At 41.2% G+C, this 14,856-nt stretch overlaps 2 protein-coding genes across 2 annotated transcripts in view; both read right to left on the bottom strand.

Moving 5' to 3' along the window:
- The window catches only part of LOC135522469 (probable helicase with zinc finger domain), a 55,061-nt gene extending 48,991 nt beyond the window's left edge, over window positions 1-6,070 (bottom strand). Inside the window, 4 exon segments of the mRNA XM_064948765.1 lie at window positions 92-128; window positions 554-628; window positions 631-792; window positions 6,025-6,070. Coding sequence (XP_064804837.1) covers window positions 92-128; window positions 554-628; window positions 631-774 — 256 coding nt within the window. The 5' untranslated portion in view covers window positions 775-792; window positions 6,025-6,070.
- A 764-nt stretch (window positions 6,071-6,834) lies between these two features.
- On the bottom strand, window positions 6,835-13,406 carry LOC135522466 (26S proteasome non-ATPase regulatory subunit 12-like). The gene is made up of 11 exons (XM_064948752.1): window positions 13,189-13,406; window positions 12,452-12,511; window positions 12,188-12,316; window positions 11,732-11,839; window positions 11,435-11,539; window positions 10,570-10,719; window positions 10,035-10,169; window positions 9,670-9,782; window positions 9,041-9,215; window positions 8,707-8,784; window positions 6,835-7,456 (listed from the first exon to the last, which is right to left on the bottom strand). Exons 1-11 carry the CDS (start codon window positions 13,312-13,314, stop codon window positions 7,247-7,249), a joined length of 1,389 nt encoding a protein of 462 aa, XP_064804824.1. The 5' UTR covers window positions 13,315-13,406; the 3' UTR covers window positions 6,835-7,246.
- Between the last annotated feature and the right edge of the window lie 1,450 nt (window positions 13,407-14,856).

Here is a 14,856-nt window from a genome sequence, read left to right as displayed (position 1 = left end):
AGTCTATAGTTGGTATATGACTGTAACCTGGGGATGGGACTTCAATACAATGGGTTATGTCTTCACTATGATAAGTACTCCACCAACTCACCATGTTTGCAGTCTTCATCTGCTTGATCATAGTTTTTCTGGTGGTGGAAAGAAAACAAGTAAACAGAAAGTCAAAGCAGCAGAATGACTGTCCTCGTAAAGGTGGGTTTTATATGACAGAGGTCCTGACTGAGTCTTAGATAAGAGCCCAGAACAGATATCTTTGCTACTCAGAGCAGAGTCACTCGCAATATAATTATAGTACTTAAGCAGTGTCTATAATCGTGAGGCTTAAGTAGTGGGGTATAATTTTAGTGCTAGAAGGAGATAACAGTGCAGTTAGAGGCAGAGAAATGAAAGGAGGTGGGACCTTGGTCGTTTTATCTGGTTCTCAGAAAACAAATCCAAGTCAAGATGGGCTTATGACACTTTACTTGAACACACTTAAATTCAAACCCATATGTGGGTCACACTGAGGGAGTGGGTCGAAAGGTGTGCATCCCGGATCAGTCTGACGCCTCACCAGCTGTAGCAGGGCGGCTATCCTGTAGAGCAGGGCGCGGCTGCGGAGGGGGGTAACCGTGTCGTTGGGGGGTTGGATGTGGGGGTTCCAGGGCTGGGAGGGGCCGGGGGGCCGAGGGCCAGCAGCGCATCTGTGCAGTGGCTCACCGCCACCTCGTACTCCCGCCTGGCTAACGATCCGCTGGCTTCTTCACATGACTTCTCCGCTCTCCTGTCCGCCATGACTCAGGGACAGAATGTCTGGAGACAGAAAGAGAAAAAGGGGGTTTAAGTTGCACCTAGACACCGATCGTGGGTCAGTTGTAGCATTTTCCCCACCAATTGTAAAGGTAAGGATTGGGGGAGAGGAAGTTGTATCTAGATCTGTACCTAGTGGAACTTTTACCCCGGAGTGAGAGACAGGGGGGGCAATGCTATTTCTGTGATGGGGTACTTGGGGTAGTGGGCTGGTAGGTCTATTTGTAGACACTTGCTTTGACGAGTTGAAATATCTTGGAATCCAGCTGTGTTGGTTCATAGACCTATATTCTCCTCAGAGCTAAAAATAAGTAGTCACGTGTGGCACGACAAACCTAAGTTAGTCCTACAGGTTCCTAAGCCGGGTGTACACTAGGCATGGGCGGTATACCTTATTTGGAAATAGCCATGGGATGTTTTTTTCAATACTGTTTAAACTATTTCTTAGGATTTTTTTATTTTATACATTTGAATATTTGCAGCTACTTTTTAAGTAAATACCTGCAGTCAATTTGTGCAATACGTTAGGAGATAAAGATCGCATTCTTCATTTCACCCGTCACAATTCTTCTTACCGGTCTGTTTACAAGCACACAACAACGAGACCAGAGCCTTGTAAATTAAGCTGTAGGGCAGCAATGCGCTCGTTGGCAATCTCTATGGGATTTTACATGTACTTGTTTGAATTGCTAACCTTCGGATTACAGAGGTTTGAACATTTGTGTTCAGTGCGAATATTACAGAATATCCTGGGATGGCTCAAGGTCGGTATGACAATCTTACACTGTCCAAGAAAGTTTGAGATCAGAGACAAAATCCCCTACTTGGGCTGTGCGGTCGTCACTGACGCTCATTTAATGAGCAGGTCAGAGATGCAATTTGAGGACTACTGTCTTTGAGCAGTCCCATACGTCCCTATATTCTCAAACATGCTTGACAAAATCTGCAATGCTCTTGGAATGTGAGATGTGCAACGCCAAATGTTAAGAACGGTGAATAGTAATAGCCAATGAGAACTCGCCAGAGAAGAAGCCGGTGAGATGACGTTGTTTTGCATCAAGAATGTGTAGACTCTCAAGCAGGAGAGATGACTACTAGTATGCATTTGTACTTCCCTTTAACCAAAGCTTCAAATCGTTACAGTTCTGAAGTTCACAATAAATAATATTCAATTAAAAAAATGTTGGCTAGATAAGATTTCAACTGTATGGCAAGGGCGAATGTCTGACTGAAAACGTCTGAGGCTGCTTTGCGCCACAGCTTGTTCTAGCTAAGTTCACAATCTAAATCACATCACATTGTCTTCCGTAAAACAGAGTGGTATCGAGAATCCTCACGACCAACTGAAGAATCTTGTACAGTGTGGCTCGTCTGTGCTGTGCCACATTGTTTAGTGCGCGCACCATTACGTTGGCAAGACAAAAAAAAAGCTACAGGAAAGACGGTTGTTTAACGCGAGGCTCAACGATGTTAGGATTTTGAAAATGTCGGGTCTAGGGTACACCCGGCATTGCAGAGGTGGTGTGCAATACTTACAATGCCACAGCATTCTAGGCTATGTATTCATAATTTCATAGTGACAACAATTTTGTAAGTGATTAAAAGTTTAGGCTTTTCAAGTATAGTAGTCAAATATTTTAACTGTTCCACAGCTAGCACACCGGATCCCACTTGTCAACTAATCATCAAGCCTTAGAATAGGTAAATCAGGGGAGCTGGTTCAAGCCTACAACAAAATTGTCTGGGGGTCCACGAGGAGAGGTTTGAAAACCAGTGTACTAGCCTAAAAAGCAACTGATATTTTTTATGTTACTAGGCAAGTCAGTGAAGAACAAATTCTTATTCACAATGACGGCCTCCCCCGGCCAAACCCTAACGATGCTGGGCCAATTGCGCACCGCCCTATTGGACTCCCAATCACTGCCGGTTGTGATACAGCCTGGAATATGGTCTGAGAAAAAGCTCTATGTGGGGTTCCCTGAAACAAGAACCACATCCTTTTTTGATGTCATAACAAATGTGCTGAGAGGCCGAGCAGTATTTCCTCTGTGGTAGTAGGTCTATATAGAGGCGTAGTTGTTTACCAAGGCATTTCAATACATTTGACTCAAAAATAAAAGCTCAAGTCAATTGACAAGCTTGTTTTAGGCAGGTTTTTTCATAGTAACATATAGGAGCCAAAATGCCACTCGAGTCAACTGGAGTTATCCATTGGCGGTGTTGAACCACAATTGAATGGCTAGCAAAGGAAGGACCCATCAATGGCACTTAAATCAATAGAACAAAATGTGTGCAGCTGCGGCATTGGGTACTAATGTATGCTGTCTACAGGTGACACAAGTATTTCTGCACCTAATAAGCCTAAGCTATATGCACACAGGCAACAGGGGCATTGAGTGGACTACACTTGCTGTGCAAAATGTACCCAAAATCAATTAGAAATAGCCTGTCCACCGGTGACACTTGAGTATTTCCGAACCTAATAGGCCTATAGGCACAACTACAGGCAATAGGGGCAGTCGAGTTTACTACTGGACACTTGCGGCTGTTAACACTTGTGGTGGCATCTGTCCTCTGCAGAGAGGGAGGTGTCCTCTAGCGTTAATCACAGCACAGAGCTGAGCCTGGCCATGGAATCCAGGGATTCAAGGGATACAATGTCTCGAATAGAAAAGCACGCTACCATCCCACAACAGAGTGCAATGACAAAAAGCTGGGAAGAGGAAGGGGGGGGTGACAAGCTGATGGGCAACAATCTGTTTTCATGCACTTAACTACATTTTACCTTTAACTGGGCAAGTTAGTTCCGTACAAATTCTTACTTACAATGACGTCCTACCCCGGCCAAACCCGGGGCAATTGTACACCGCCCTACGGACTCCCAATCGCGCCTGGATGTGACACAGCCTGGATTCTGTCCAGTGACTGTAGTGACAGCCAGACATTGGGAGGTACATGGAGGCCTAAATGTAAAACCGGACACGCAGTGTCTGTGGTGAGGGGTCGTCCCTGTTTCAGATAGCCTCTGCTTTGACTAAAAACAGAAAAGGCTCTATTTCTCCTTATCGGGGTTTGATATGGTTCTTTCATAGTGAAGAAACACACTACGCCACAGCAGTTATATCTAAGGACAGTAGCCTATTACAACACCACCTCTACTTTAGCACAAGTGGGGCTAGTCTTTGTTTATGACCATCATTGACTGAGGCAGCTCTCAGTGTAGGGTGTCCAATCAAAAATGCATATTTTGACCAATCGGTAAAATAATATGTTAATTGTGTTTGTTATAGCCCAAACCTCCGGTCTCTATCATAATCCGTTCAAATGTTAATGGAGTTTTAACCCTTGTATCCTAGGGTGACTAAATCAATGAAAATTGCATTGTGTCTGCTAGGCTGGATGCTGTGCGAGAATTAAGGCAAACTGACAGGCTCACTGTTGAACTCGTCATCTTTCTTCTCAAATCTGGAGGAAATGAAACGAGGCAAGATAGATATCGAATTTGACACATGATATGTAGCATTTTCAACTTTTTGGATATAATGTTAATGATACGTTGGAGAAAGACCAACTGAACAATTCTGAACTTGAAGAATCAGATGTGTCTTGGTATAAAATAAGGAAGCACATTTTCACCCACTTTAGGCAAAGTGGGTGGACACCCCACTCAGTGTCTAATATAGTTTCCACAAAGTGAATCACACATATTTCAATTCCCTCACAATGACCAAGATGAGTGTATAAGCTAGGTGACTTAGGCTATATTTTAGTCATGCCATAAGTCCTAACCTAAACCAACACCACCCCCCAGAATGTGTGTGTAACATTATCTTGTAAGGAATACCTCAGATAAGGCCAAGGTTCAGAGGCAGGTTTCCAGAGTATTCAAAGCATTTTAGGAAATGCTACAACTACTGTTGTGGAAATATCACTCACATCACGTTGGAATGCAAATACATATTTGATGACCCAAATATAGGCCAACACTTTTTGTTTGGCATCTTTATGTCTATTAGCTTGAACTTTAGTACTATTATGGATTGGTCAATAGACAAGAAATTGAGACAACCAAAGACATGACATGAGCATGCTATCTATGGCAGTTTGTAAGAGCAAAATGACAACCATGTGGCTTGCAAGTAATGGCCAGAAGAGTCATTAATGTCAAATGAAACGCATCATTTCAGATAAACAAAGATGAATCCAGGGGCGACATTTTTAGGCTGTTAGCTAGCTAGTTACTACATCGCTATGGTTTAGCTAGTGTTTACCTAATGGCAAATTTGATCAGAACACAATGCCCTATTCCGCATGATCGCTCCAAAAAAAGGCACTCCTATAGACTAATACAAATATTAAAATAAAATAAAAACAGTCTATTTTTAGATTCCGGGTCAGTTAATAGATGTACCATGTCTGTTGGCGAGCCACTAACGTTAACGATTAACTCGTCCATCGTCGGTATTAGCTAAAACAACACGGTACAAGCACCCGCTAACTGTGGCTGGCTTCGAGTTCGCTCGCATGTTTGGTAGGACCACAGTGCAATAGTCGTGTGGCGTGATCTAGCTAGTTAGCTCACATTAGCTTGTATCAAGGCATTCAGCTATCTATTGTGACATATTGGTGTGCAACGTGATAAAATATAGGAGGAATTTGAACCATGGAAATGTATTGCTTCTAACTTTAAAAACAAAGAAATTAGATTAGCAAATCATTTTGCTAGCTGGGTGGGCTAGCAATAATTTTGTGATGAGACTGTAGACTCAGTGAGCGATAGTAACCAATACCATTGGCACATAATTTACAACAATATTACGAGGAAAAAACACAAAACAGTTCCATAATAATTGTCGTTAAATTCATCATGAATACATAGTGAGAAAATGGTGCTGTCGACAGCAGTTTGCACGTCAGCCAAATAGGGCCCTTCGCTTTGGTTTTGGCACCAAACTAGCTTGCTAACGTTAGCCATCTGGCTAGCATGCTGACCAAAACGTATGCAGAATGGATACACAACTAACGTTTCCGAGCTATCGTTAGCGATATTGCACGGGCCTGTAATTTTGGCTCGGTTTTTAGACGTATAGAAGTGACATGACATTACATTGTGGTCGCGGCATGAATTGTATACCTTCATTACTCTCAGAATGTGTTACAGATGGGAGTCATGTCGGTGTCCTTGCCACTGAAAAAGACAACTGAAAGGACTGAAAATAGGAAGTCTACACTTACCTAGCTTTACTTTCTACGCCATCTTGGATCCACTTGTCAGTCCATCGCAAAGGATAGTGGGAAAAAGCTAATCTGAAGGTTGAGGGGATTTGGGTCTTTTTGGTGTAGGTTGGGGTTTGACCATTGTGAACTTCTAACCAAGTCATATACCAGTCTTTAAAGCAAGTTATTATACCAGTTTTCATACATTTCCCGAGATAATTGCATAAACCAGTTTCCAGGGTTCACCTTGCTGAGCACTGTAAATTATATAACAGTATTACATCAATAAAACATTGTGTGTTGTATTTTGTCCACCTCATTTCAGCTACTATCTGGACAATTTTCATAGATATTTTGATGTATAGATGATTTGGATAATTAAAACAATAGAAAGATGTGTAATCGTACATAACTACATTTGAATTTTATTTCTACATAATATCCCATTGTCTTTGCTTTTATATAACTGCTACAGTTCTATTTTCATATGGATATAACTACACAGTAAGGTAGAAATGGTCAATATAATAAATAAGCTCACAAAAATAAGTCTTGATTTAGTGCCACCTGTAACATTTAGTCATCACTAGATAGCTAGAGGATCCAGAACCTTTCAAACCAACAACAAAAAGCTGCACCTGTCAGGTTTGCCTTTCACAGCTTTTAAAACAAGTATTCTTAACTTGTTCTGACAACAGTTAAATAAAACTCCATAATAATCACATTCTGTTACAATACTCAACAAAATAATATCCATTATGCCATGTGAGAAGTGTTTACATTGCGAAGTAGATATAAAAATAAAAAATAAAAAAAGACATCAAGAACTCACAGCAAATGTTTTAATAAAGCAAGTTGCACGCAAATGCTTTAACACTAAATCCCTTAAAACAGTTACATGAAAAAGAGAGTTGGAACAGGAGAGAAAACATTTACATTTACATGCCCCTCTGTGGTCTAGGTTCTAGAACAAAGTACATGCTCAAATTGTGGAAGATAAAATTGGGAGACCACTCTAAACAGTGTAATTCGTCTTACATCAGTGGGACGAGCGATAGTAACATATGGTAAGACTTGTTTATTGTAAATGCTTCAACTTTGCATGTGGTATGTGATATTTGTTATTCCAAAAATGTGGGCAGTTGACATTGGAATAACAGTTATTTCATCAATGTAAATTCAGAAAAACTCAATAAAGTAAAGAAGAAGAAAAAAAAGAAAACAATGCACTCGGTCCTCATCACTGCATGTTGTGGATCATCTCCTCTTTGGCGATGAGATGTGTGGTTTTGTTGACCAGGGACATGAGGGAGTTCAGTTTGTGGGACCAGTCGTTGAGCAGGTCGTTGGGGTCCTTCGGCCTCTGGAAGTTGATGATCCCAGCTAGCCTGTCCACCTTGGCGTAGATGGTCTTGTTCACCACCAGGTTGGAGAGGAACTCCTCAGACTCCTGCAAGAGATATTAGAGATGTTAGAATCTGTGTCTTCAAAAGACCATCAATAACAAAATCACACATTTCATTGAGGGTACTATAGTACTTCTATAGATAACTCAACAAAACATGGTTTTCACACTCCAATATCAAGTTGAGAATATGGATTGAGCTCAACTGTCAACCACTCAGCAAAAATTAAGTTGCCATGAGGAGCACCGCATATATTGCGATGAGCGAGATGGAAGACCTCGCTCTCACACAGTATCTGCGCATGGGTTCTCTTCACACCGTTACAGCGTGGTAGCAATGGGACCAAAACGGCAGTGAAGTTTAGCCTTGCACTTAAAATGCTTAGTTATTGCGGAAATTGACCCGCTATGCTGTTTACTTTGTACATTACGTCATATCTCAAAGTCTACCTTTGATTTGACCTTTAAGGTATGAAAATCTCTAGTATGTAGTATTTAGCTAAAGCAGCAGCTGCTCTTCCTAGGGTCCACACAAAATAGAAATCATGACATAATACATAACATTAGTAGACAAGTACAGCACAGGGACAGAACTACTTATATTTAAAATAAGAATATAGGCTTTCATACATTCCTTTGCTCTACTGTTACAATTGCTTTGTCTCAGCCGGTTCTGACTTCCTAATCTCACAGCACCTGTTGTTCTGTAAACACCAGAGGTAATCTCACAGCACCTGTTGTTCTGTAAACACCAGAGGTAATCTCACAGCACCTGTTGTTCTGTAAACACCAGAGGTAATCTCACAGCACCTGTTGTTCTGTAAACACCAGAGGTAATCTCACAGCACCTGTTGTTCTGTAAACACCAGAGGTAATCTCACAGCACCTGTTGTTCTGTAAACACCAGAGGTAATCTCACAACATTAGGAACCATCCGTGTCCTCGGTTATTGCCTAAGCATTTCGTTGGACGGTGTATCCCGTACATACGACCAACAAAACTTGACGTCAACACTGCGCATAACCATGCGATTCATAGATGCGATTGAATGCAAGTGCAACACACGAAAACAGAAAGGCAACAATCATGTGAAGTTTCACCGAAGTCGTTAACTCCTTGTTCAGATCCCCTGGCGTGAACAGAGACGCACCATACGGAGCTGCACCTTAGTTTAAACCTTATTTTGGAGGGGAAACTATCCTTTAAGGTTGCATTCATTAGGGTTGAGGACCAGTAAGAATCCCATCCCCTGTCAAAAATGTAACAGATGTAAAGAGTAGATTGGTGGTGCTTACATCTATGGAGAGGTCCAGGAGGCCAGCCATCCTCTTCATTGTGATCCTCGTGTAATATTTGGCCATAATTCTTATATTCTAAAAGGAGATAAGTAAAACAAAAAAAAATAAGCAACGGTGCAACATAACATAGCTTGAATCAAAAATACCAATTACGTGAAAGTATTCTAGATGGGAAAGGGACGTTCCCAGATAATTGTTCCGCAACCATGTTCCAACGAGACAGCATTGTGATCCCACCACAGAACCTTTACTAAAACAAACTATCCCACTAAGGTAACTGTGATATTCTCTCTATAGATATTCCATGAAAGCAGTTCCATAAATTACTTACATGCTCCACCACTCTATTCTTGAGTTCCTTCCACCTCTTTTCGCCCTCCTCTGAGCAGTTGAAAACGTCGGTGGCCGGGCTGTCGGGGGAGCCCTCCCTCAGCTCCTTCCCATAATCCTCCACCAGGGAGGCCCAACGCATCAGCTCCATGGTGGTGAACTGCTTCAGGAGGTCCCTGGAGGGAGAGGTAAGAGGGAAACCACAATGAGACGAACCACAGCACAGCAAAAGCACCACCCCACAATGATATGTAGTTGAGGCACCAGAGTTTAGCCTAGATTTCACCGTACCACAAAGATCAAGCATGTGCAGTTGGTAGCTTAGCTAGGTTTCACCACTGGGAATTGGCTAGGTTATATGGTACCTTCGAGAATATATAGTTAATTACTGTGTCACAGCGTTGGATGATGAGGAATATTGTGAAACAGTATTGAATGCTAAGATTATTATGAATGAATCATCTTCAGGTTACATTCTTCTGATGAGGAATATTTGGGCATTGCTGATGAGAAATAATGTGTTATACCATTGAAAATTTTAAGGAATTAACCATCGAAGCTAGTTTACATTCTTGGTATTTGAGGGGAGAAATGAGATCACAGGAAAATAATGTGATTTAAATGTCTTACTTGTATTTGGGTATTTCTTCCAATTTCTTGTCTTCATTGATTCTGTGCACCAGGTCGGACTGCTCGTTGTCGTAGGGAGCCAGTATCACGTACAGAACAACACTTTTCAGAGCCTGGAACAGGAAAGAACATTAGCGTTGTATCATTATGCATTTTAAAAAGGTGCAACCTGTAACGTCTTAGTGCCCTGTGAAGCCAGACCCAATGTTAGTTCCATTTTCGCCAGTCAGTGTGCAGTACACTCACTAACACCCTCTCCTACTAAGTCCTGCTGTAAGAGCAATATTTTCTTTCAGAAACAACAAATGTACAGCTGAAGCATAAAAAAAAAAAAAAAAATACATTATTCTGAGACCAGTGTTTACCTGTTGCCATTTGGAGCTATCCTCCAGAATGCAGGGGGTATCGTAGATGGCACGGTAGTGTTTGCAGATGGACAAGTAGGATCCCTCGTGCTGGTCTACTTGGATCATCAGATTGTAATACTTCAGCTTCGACTCCTAAGGAAAAATAATGACGTAAATGGTTAAAAATATTGCAGCTTGGTTCTTAACTGCTATGTTTCTTCATCAGGAGCAGATTAGACCGCCAAAAACAGTCATTTTTTTCAAACAGCGGAAAATAAAAATATGACTTCAATATTTTGAGGGAAATATTGTTTTCTGTCAAACTGTTCCAAAATAGGAAACGAAAGTGAACGTTTTGATTGGAACATTGAATGTTTAGGTAGTTCCTCCTCCACCCCAATAGACAAAACCACAAATGGCACACTATTCCCTACATAGCATACCCAGACCCCTATGGGCGCTGGTCAAAAGCAGTGCACTCTTGAGAACAGGGTGCCATTTGGGAGGGAGGCCATATCATAACACCTAGCCTGAATAAACTCTTTTCTCTCACCTCAGTGCCGTCCTCTGTAAAGAACTTGGTATTGATCTTCTTGCTAATGATCTGGGTGCGGATGTAGTCCTTGACGGCGATGCACAGCCTCATTTGCTCCAGGATGAACTCCACCTTCTCTTTCTTCTCCATGGAGCCGTATGTCTCCACCTGTAGGGTGAAAGAGTGCATGCTGTCAGAGGCAGAATGTTATACTCTTGCCCTGGGTCATGTTCATTAGGGCACGTCATAGCAAAACATTTCTCATTCGGCAAGTTCAGTTAATACCACTCCCATTTCGCGAACACGGCCCAGCTGTGCAACATCAGCCTGGATCGGGAGAAGAATGGTTTGTGAACAACTGTTGTAGTGGTCCTGGAGGGCACAACACTTCACAAGTTTTTATTTTGATTATTTATGGTGTCTCAGCCAACTTTCACTGAAATTATGAAAAAGGAAATTTCGCAGTTTTCAACTTATTTTTCATCATCTCCAGCACCACCCCAACATGTGAAAATGTCGAGTTTCTATGTTTTGTAGTAAAAAAAATGGAAGAAAAGTGTTTCCAATGACAATGCCTACTCATAATTGGTTGAAAAATCACACAATGCACACCAATTATGTCATTGGAAACACTTTTCTTCCATCTTTTGTACTACCAAACAAAGAAACGTGCCATTTTCACACATGTTGATGTTGGGGTGGTGCTGGAGATGATGAATATGAAGTTGAATATTATTATCTTTTTTCCTTTTATTTGATGTCACGGGATTTGGCCGCCAGTTTGAGTTCTGCACTTCTGTCTGAAGATTCAGTCCAGTAAGTCCAATAGCTTCATGCAACATGGATGGTTGAAACCTCTTTGTGAATTGTGAAAACCCCTTACCTGCAGCTCTTGGAGGATTGCTGCGGCCTCTTTGACCTCACCATGCTGCTCCTTGATGTTTGCCAATGTTTTGGTCAGCCTGGCCCGCTCAATCTCCACATAGATCTGAGTGAGGGAAACAAAGCCGTTAGCGCATTTGAATTGCATGGGGACATGACTTGGACCCACAAAAGTAAAATAATTGTTTTATTAATTGTTTTATGCTATCTGAATATGCATGATTGGTGGCATCATCTTAATGTCATTTTAGGATGATCCAAGTAAGGATAATCAGAGAAAGTTCATGACACCACGCACCTTGCCAGCGGTCACTGTGCGTAGTGTGTCAATGAGTCTCAGCTTAACAGTCAGGTCAGTCACGGTATCTACATACTTGTAACATTCTTGCACCATCTTAGCAACAGCCTGAGAATAGAGAAACAAAGCAAAAGAGAAGGTCATATATCGAAAGAGCTAACATCAGGCAACACTTTACTTTGTCTTGGAACACATAAAAGGACACGAAGAAAACATTGTTTTGATGGCAAAGCACCGTAACCTACTGGTGCATACCTGAGGTGTATTCACGATAAACCAAATGTTGGCAAACAGAACAAAAACGAGGAGGGACCTTCATTAAATTTGTTTGTTGCGTTGCAAGCAATTTTCTGTTGCAAAATGTTTTGGCAACTGCTTGCACTAATTAATACACCCCTGCCTCAAATGTTTTACCTTCTCTTAGTATCCCTTCAAAGAAGGAGCCCCAACTCTCACCCCTTTGAGCTGACTCCTCCTTTTAGAGAGCAGCATGATGTTTTCATTTAGGGCGTCCATGTCCTTCGCTTCATAGCACATCTGCACAACGGCCACCAGGATTCTGGAGGTTGACACCATATCAGAAGCCTGTGCAGATGGATAAAAAGAGAACAACGTTACTCAAAGATAACTATGTGATTAGTCAGAGGAGTATGATCATTTATATTGTTTAATCTCAATGGAGTATGATGTTTAATTAGAAATGAATGAATTCACACTCACAGTCCTCGTTTGCTTCTCCAGCGACAAGAGGCTTTCAACGGCCTCCTGCAGCCGACCTTCCTAGAAAAGCAGAGCAGATCAAGCTTACAGTCAGGACAAATGACAGACAATTTTTATAAAGATCCATTTAAAAAGACCACACATGATCAAATTATGAGATGGATGACCAAAAAAAGTAATGAAAACTGTATCATTCATAAAGTCATTGCTGATCAGAGTCTGATTCGGGAAAGCCAAAGATGTTAACAAATTTCTGTCAGCTTTGACACATGATTAAAACTGAAAAACTTCACCAGCAAGCTATAACGTTTGTATATTTTTAGCAAAAAGTAGCGGGGTCTTCGAAAAACAATAACTGTGGTACCTACGTTAGTAGTTGGTTGATAAATTAGTATACAATCCAACTGAAACGACCAAACCGGCTAGTAAGCATAACATAACACCAAGAGCGAAGATACTGTACTAGTAGAGTCTGTTGGTAACGTTAGCTAGAGAAGTTACCTGACGAAAACAATTACCGTAGCTAACGTTACCTAGCTAACTAATCGAGATGTATAACTTACCCGACAAGTAAATCAACTCAATATGTGTGATACTTTGTTGCAATACAGTTGCAATGTTGCCTATTATTACAAACAGCACTTTATTTGCTAACAAGTTAGCTAGCTAGCCATTCTGCTAACATTCGTGATGCACCATGACTCAGCCAGCGCTGGCCTCATTCATACTCAACTTACTTTTGCCATTTCAGCACACTCCGGTAGACGTGTATCTACAGTTGAACTGTAGTCAATCTCCATCTTCACAAGTTTGCCATCAGATCTTTCTGATCGCTCCACCTCGGCAGACATGTTTTCCGACATCGTAAGCTGAATACTACGGGGAATTTACAAGTGAAATTTCTGCTAAGTGCTAACTGCTGCTAGCACGCTGCTGTTGTGTCAAAACTACAGGAAGTGAAGGAAAAACGACCAATAACAAGGAACTGCAAAGGCCACCTCGGCTGCCAGAAGGACCCAGAGAAGGACCATAAATTTTTTTGTGTCAGGCGTTTTGACAGTCAATCCTTACTTATTCACACAGCGTCCCTCTCTCTCAACTTAATCTTTCCAGCTGTCCTCACTGATATTGTTAGATTTTTTTTTCCATTAATAGGTTCTTTATGGGGGGAAACTGTGCTCAGGGTGAAACGTTATAATTTCCAGAATTATTTTCTAGGTTATTCTGGTATCTTTTTTTAAGCATGAAAATAGTGGGCCAACAACAAAAAGACCCCTGTCTCTGTGAAGGAGGCATTTTAAGTAAAGCGAATGTAAACCCAAATATGTTACACATGATCGAACTGTCTCGAGGCCTTCCTTCCAAATCTCATCTCATTGACTCAACCATCAAAGTTTCAAGACAGTTGTGCACTCTTGGTAATATTTCTCTTGGTGCTATTTCAGACACAAACAGTCCTGTTTTAAAAAACATTGAGGGAGAGATAGTGAGGAATGTGTTTTATTTGCAAATGGCTTACACCCACGGTGGAATGAGAACATTTCCCTGATTGCCCAGGGGAAAAACTCATGCACTTTGATATTGTTCTGTATAATGAAAAGCGCTTTACAAATGTCATGAATTATTATTATTACAATTATTAAACCAACTGTATAGAGAAACCTGCCTCGGGAAGCCTATCATAGTAAAGTATGATTCTGAAAAGTCTATTGACACAATGTTGTGAATAATTCACACTAAATTCATATATGTATTAAGTTTCTTTCCTGAGCTTGAAATGTGAACACCACTTATAGTGCATTGAGAAAGTATTTATACCCCTTGACTTATTCCACATTCTGTCATGTTACAGCCTGAATTGAAAAATGGATTAAATATATTATTTTATTTTTACCCAATACCCCTTAATCACAAAGTGAAAACATGAACAAGCTTCCTTTTTTTTCCACTCGGTCATTTAGGTTAGTATTGTATAGTAACTACAATATTATTGATCCATCCTCAGTGATATCCTATCACAGCCATTAAACTCTGTAAGTGTTATAAAGTCACTATTGGCTCATGGTGAAATCCCTGAGCGGTTTCCTTCCTCTCCGGCAACTGAGTGTGCGGAGGAGCGGGGTGACATGGGAGAACTTGAGAAGGTTGAACACCAGGCGAGCTACGGTGTTCTGGATAAATTGCAGGGGTTTGATAGCAAATGTGGGGAGTCCAGCCAACAGAGAGTTGCAGTAGTCCAGACGGGAGATGACAAGTGTATGGATTAGAACCTTGGACTTGAATGGTGAACATAGAATTTAGCAGTATGTTGCTGTTTACACCTCGGCTGAAACCATGAAGGAAGGTGTAGGTCCCCATCTCCATGTATTGACTCAAGTTAACCAGCAGATGTCACTAGGACATTA

Source organism: Oncorhynchus masou, chromosome 4 (genome assembly GCF_036934945.1).
Source record: "Oncorhynchus masou masou isolate Uvic2021 chromosome 4, UVic_Omas_1.1, whole genome shotgun sequence".
NCBI lineage: Eukaryota > Metazoa > Chordata > Actinopteri > Salmoniformes > Salmonidae > Oncorhynchus > Oncorhynchus masou.
The sequence above is the reverse complement of the archived record's forward strand: the minus strand, read 5'-3'. Positions and strand labels throughout refer to the sequence as shown.

Bases quoted from the DNA above. Each gene is read 5' to 3' on its own strand.
- LOC135522466 (XM_064948752.1), bottom strand. From the start codon at position 13,314: ATGTCGGAAAACATGTCTGCCGAGGTGGAGCGATCAGAAAGATCTGAT. The intron at 11,840-12,187 runs GTGAGAGTTGGG...CTCTATTCTCAG, and splicing joins GGAGGAGTCAGCTCAAAGGG to GCTGTTGCTAAGATGGTGCA. The intron at 8,785-9,040 runs GTAAGTAATTTA...ATCTCCTTTTAG, and splicing joins AGAATAGAGTGGTGGAGCAT to AATATAAGAATTATGGCCAA.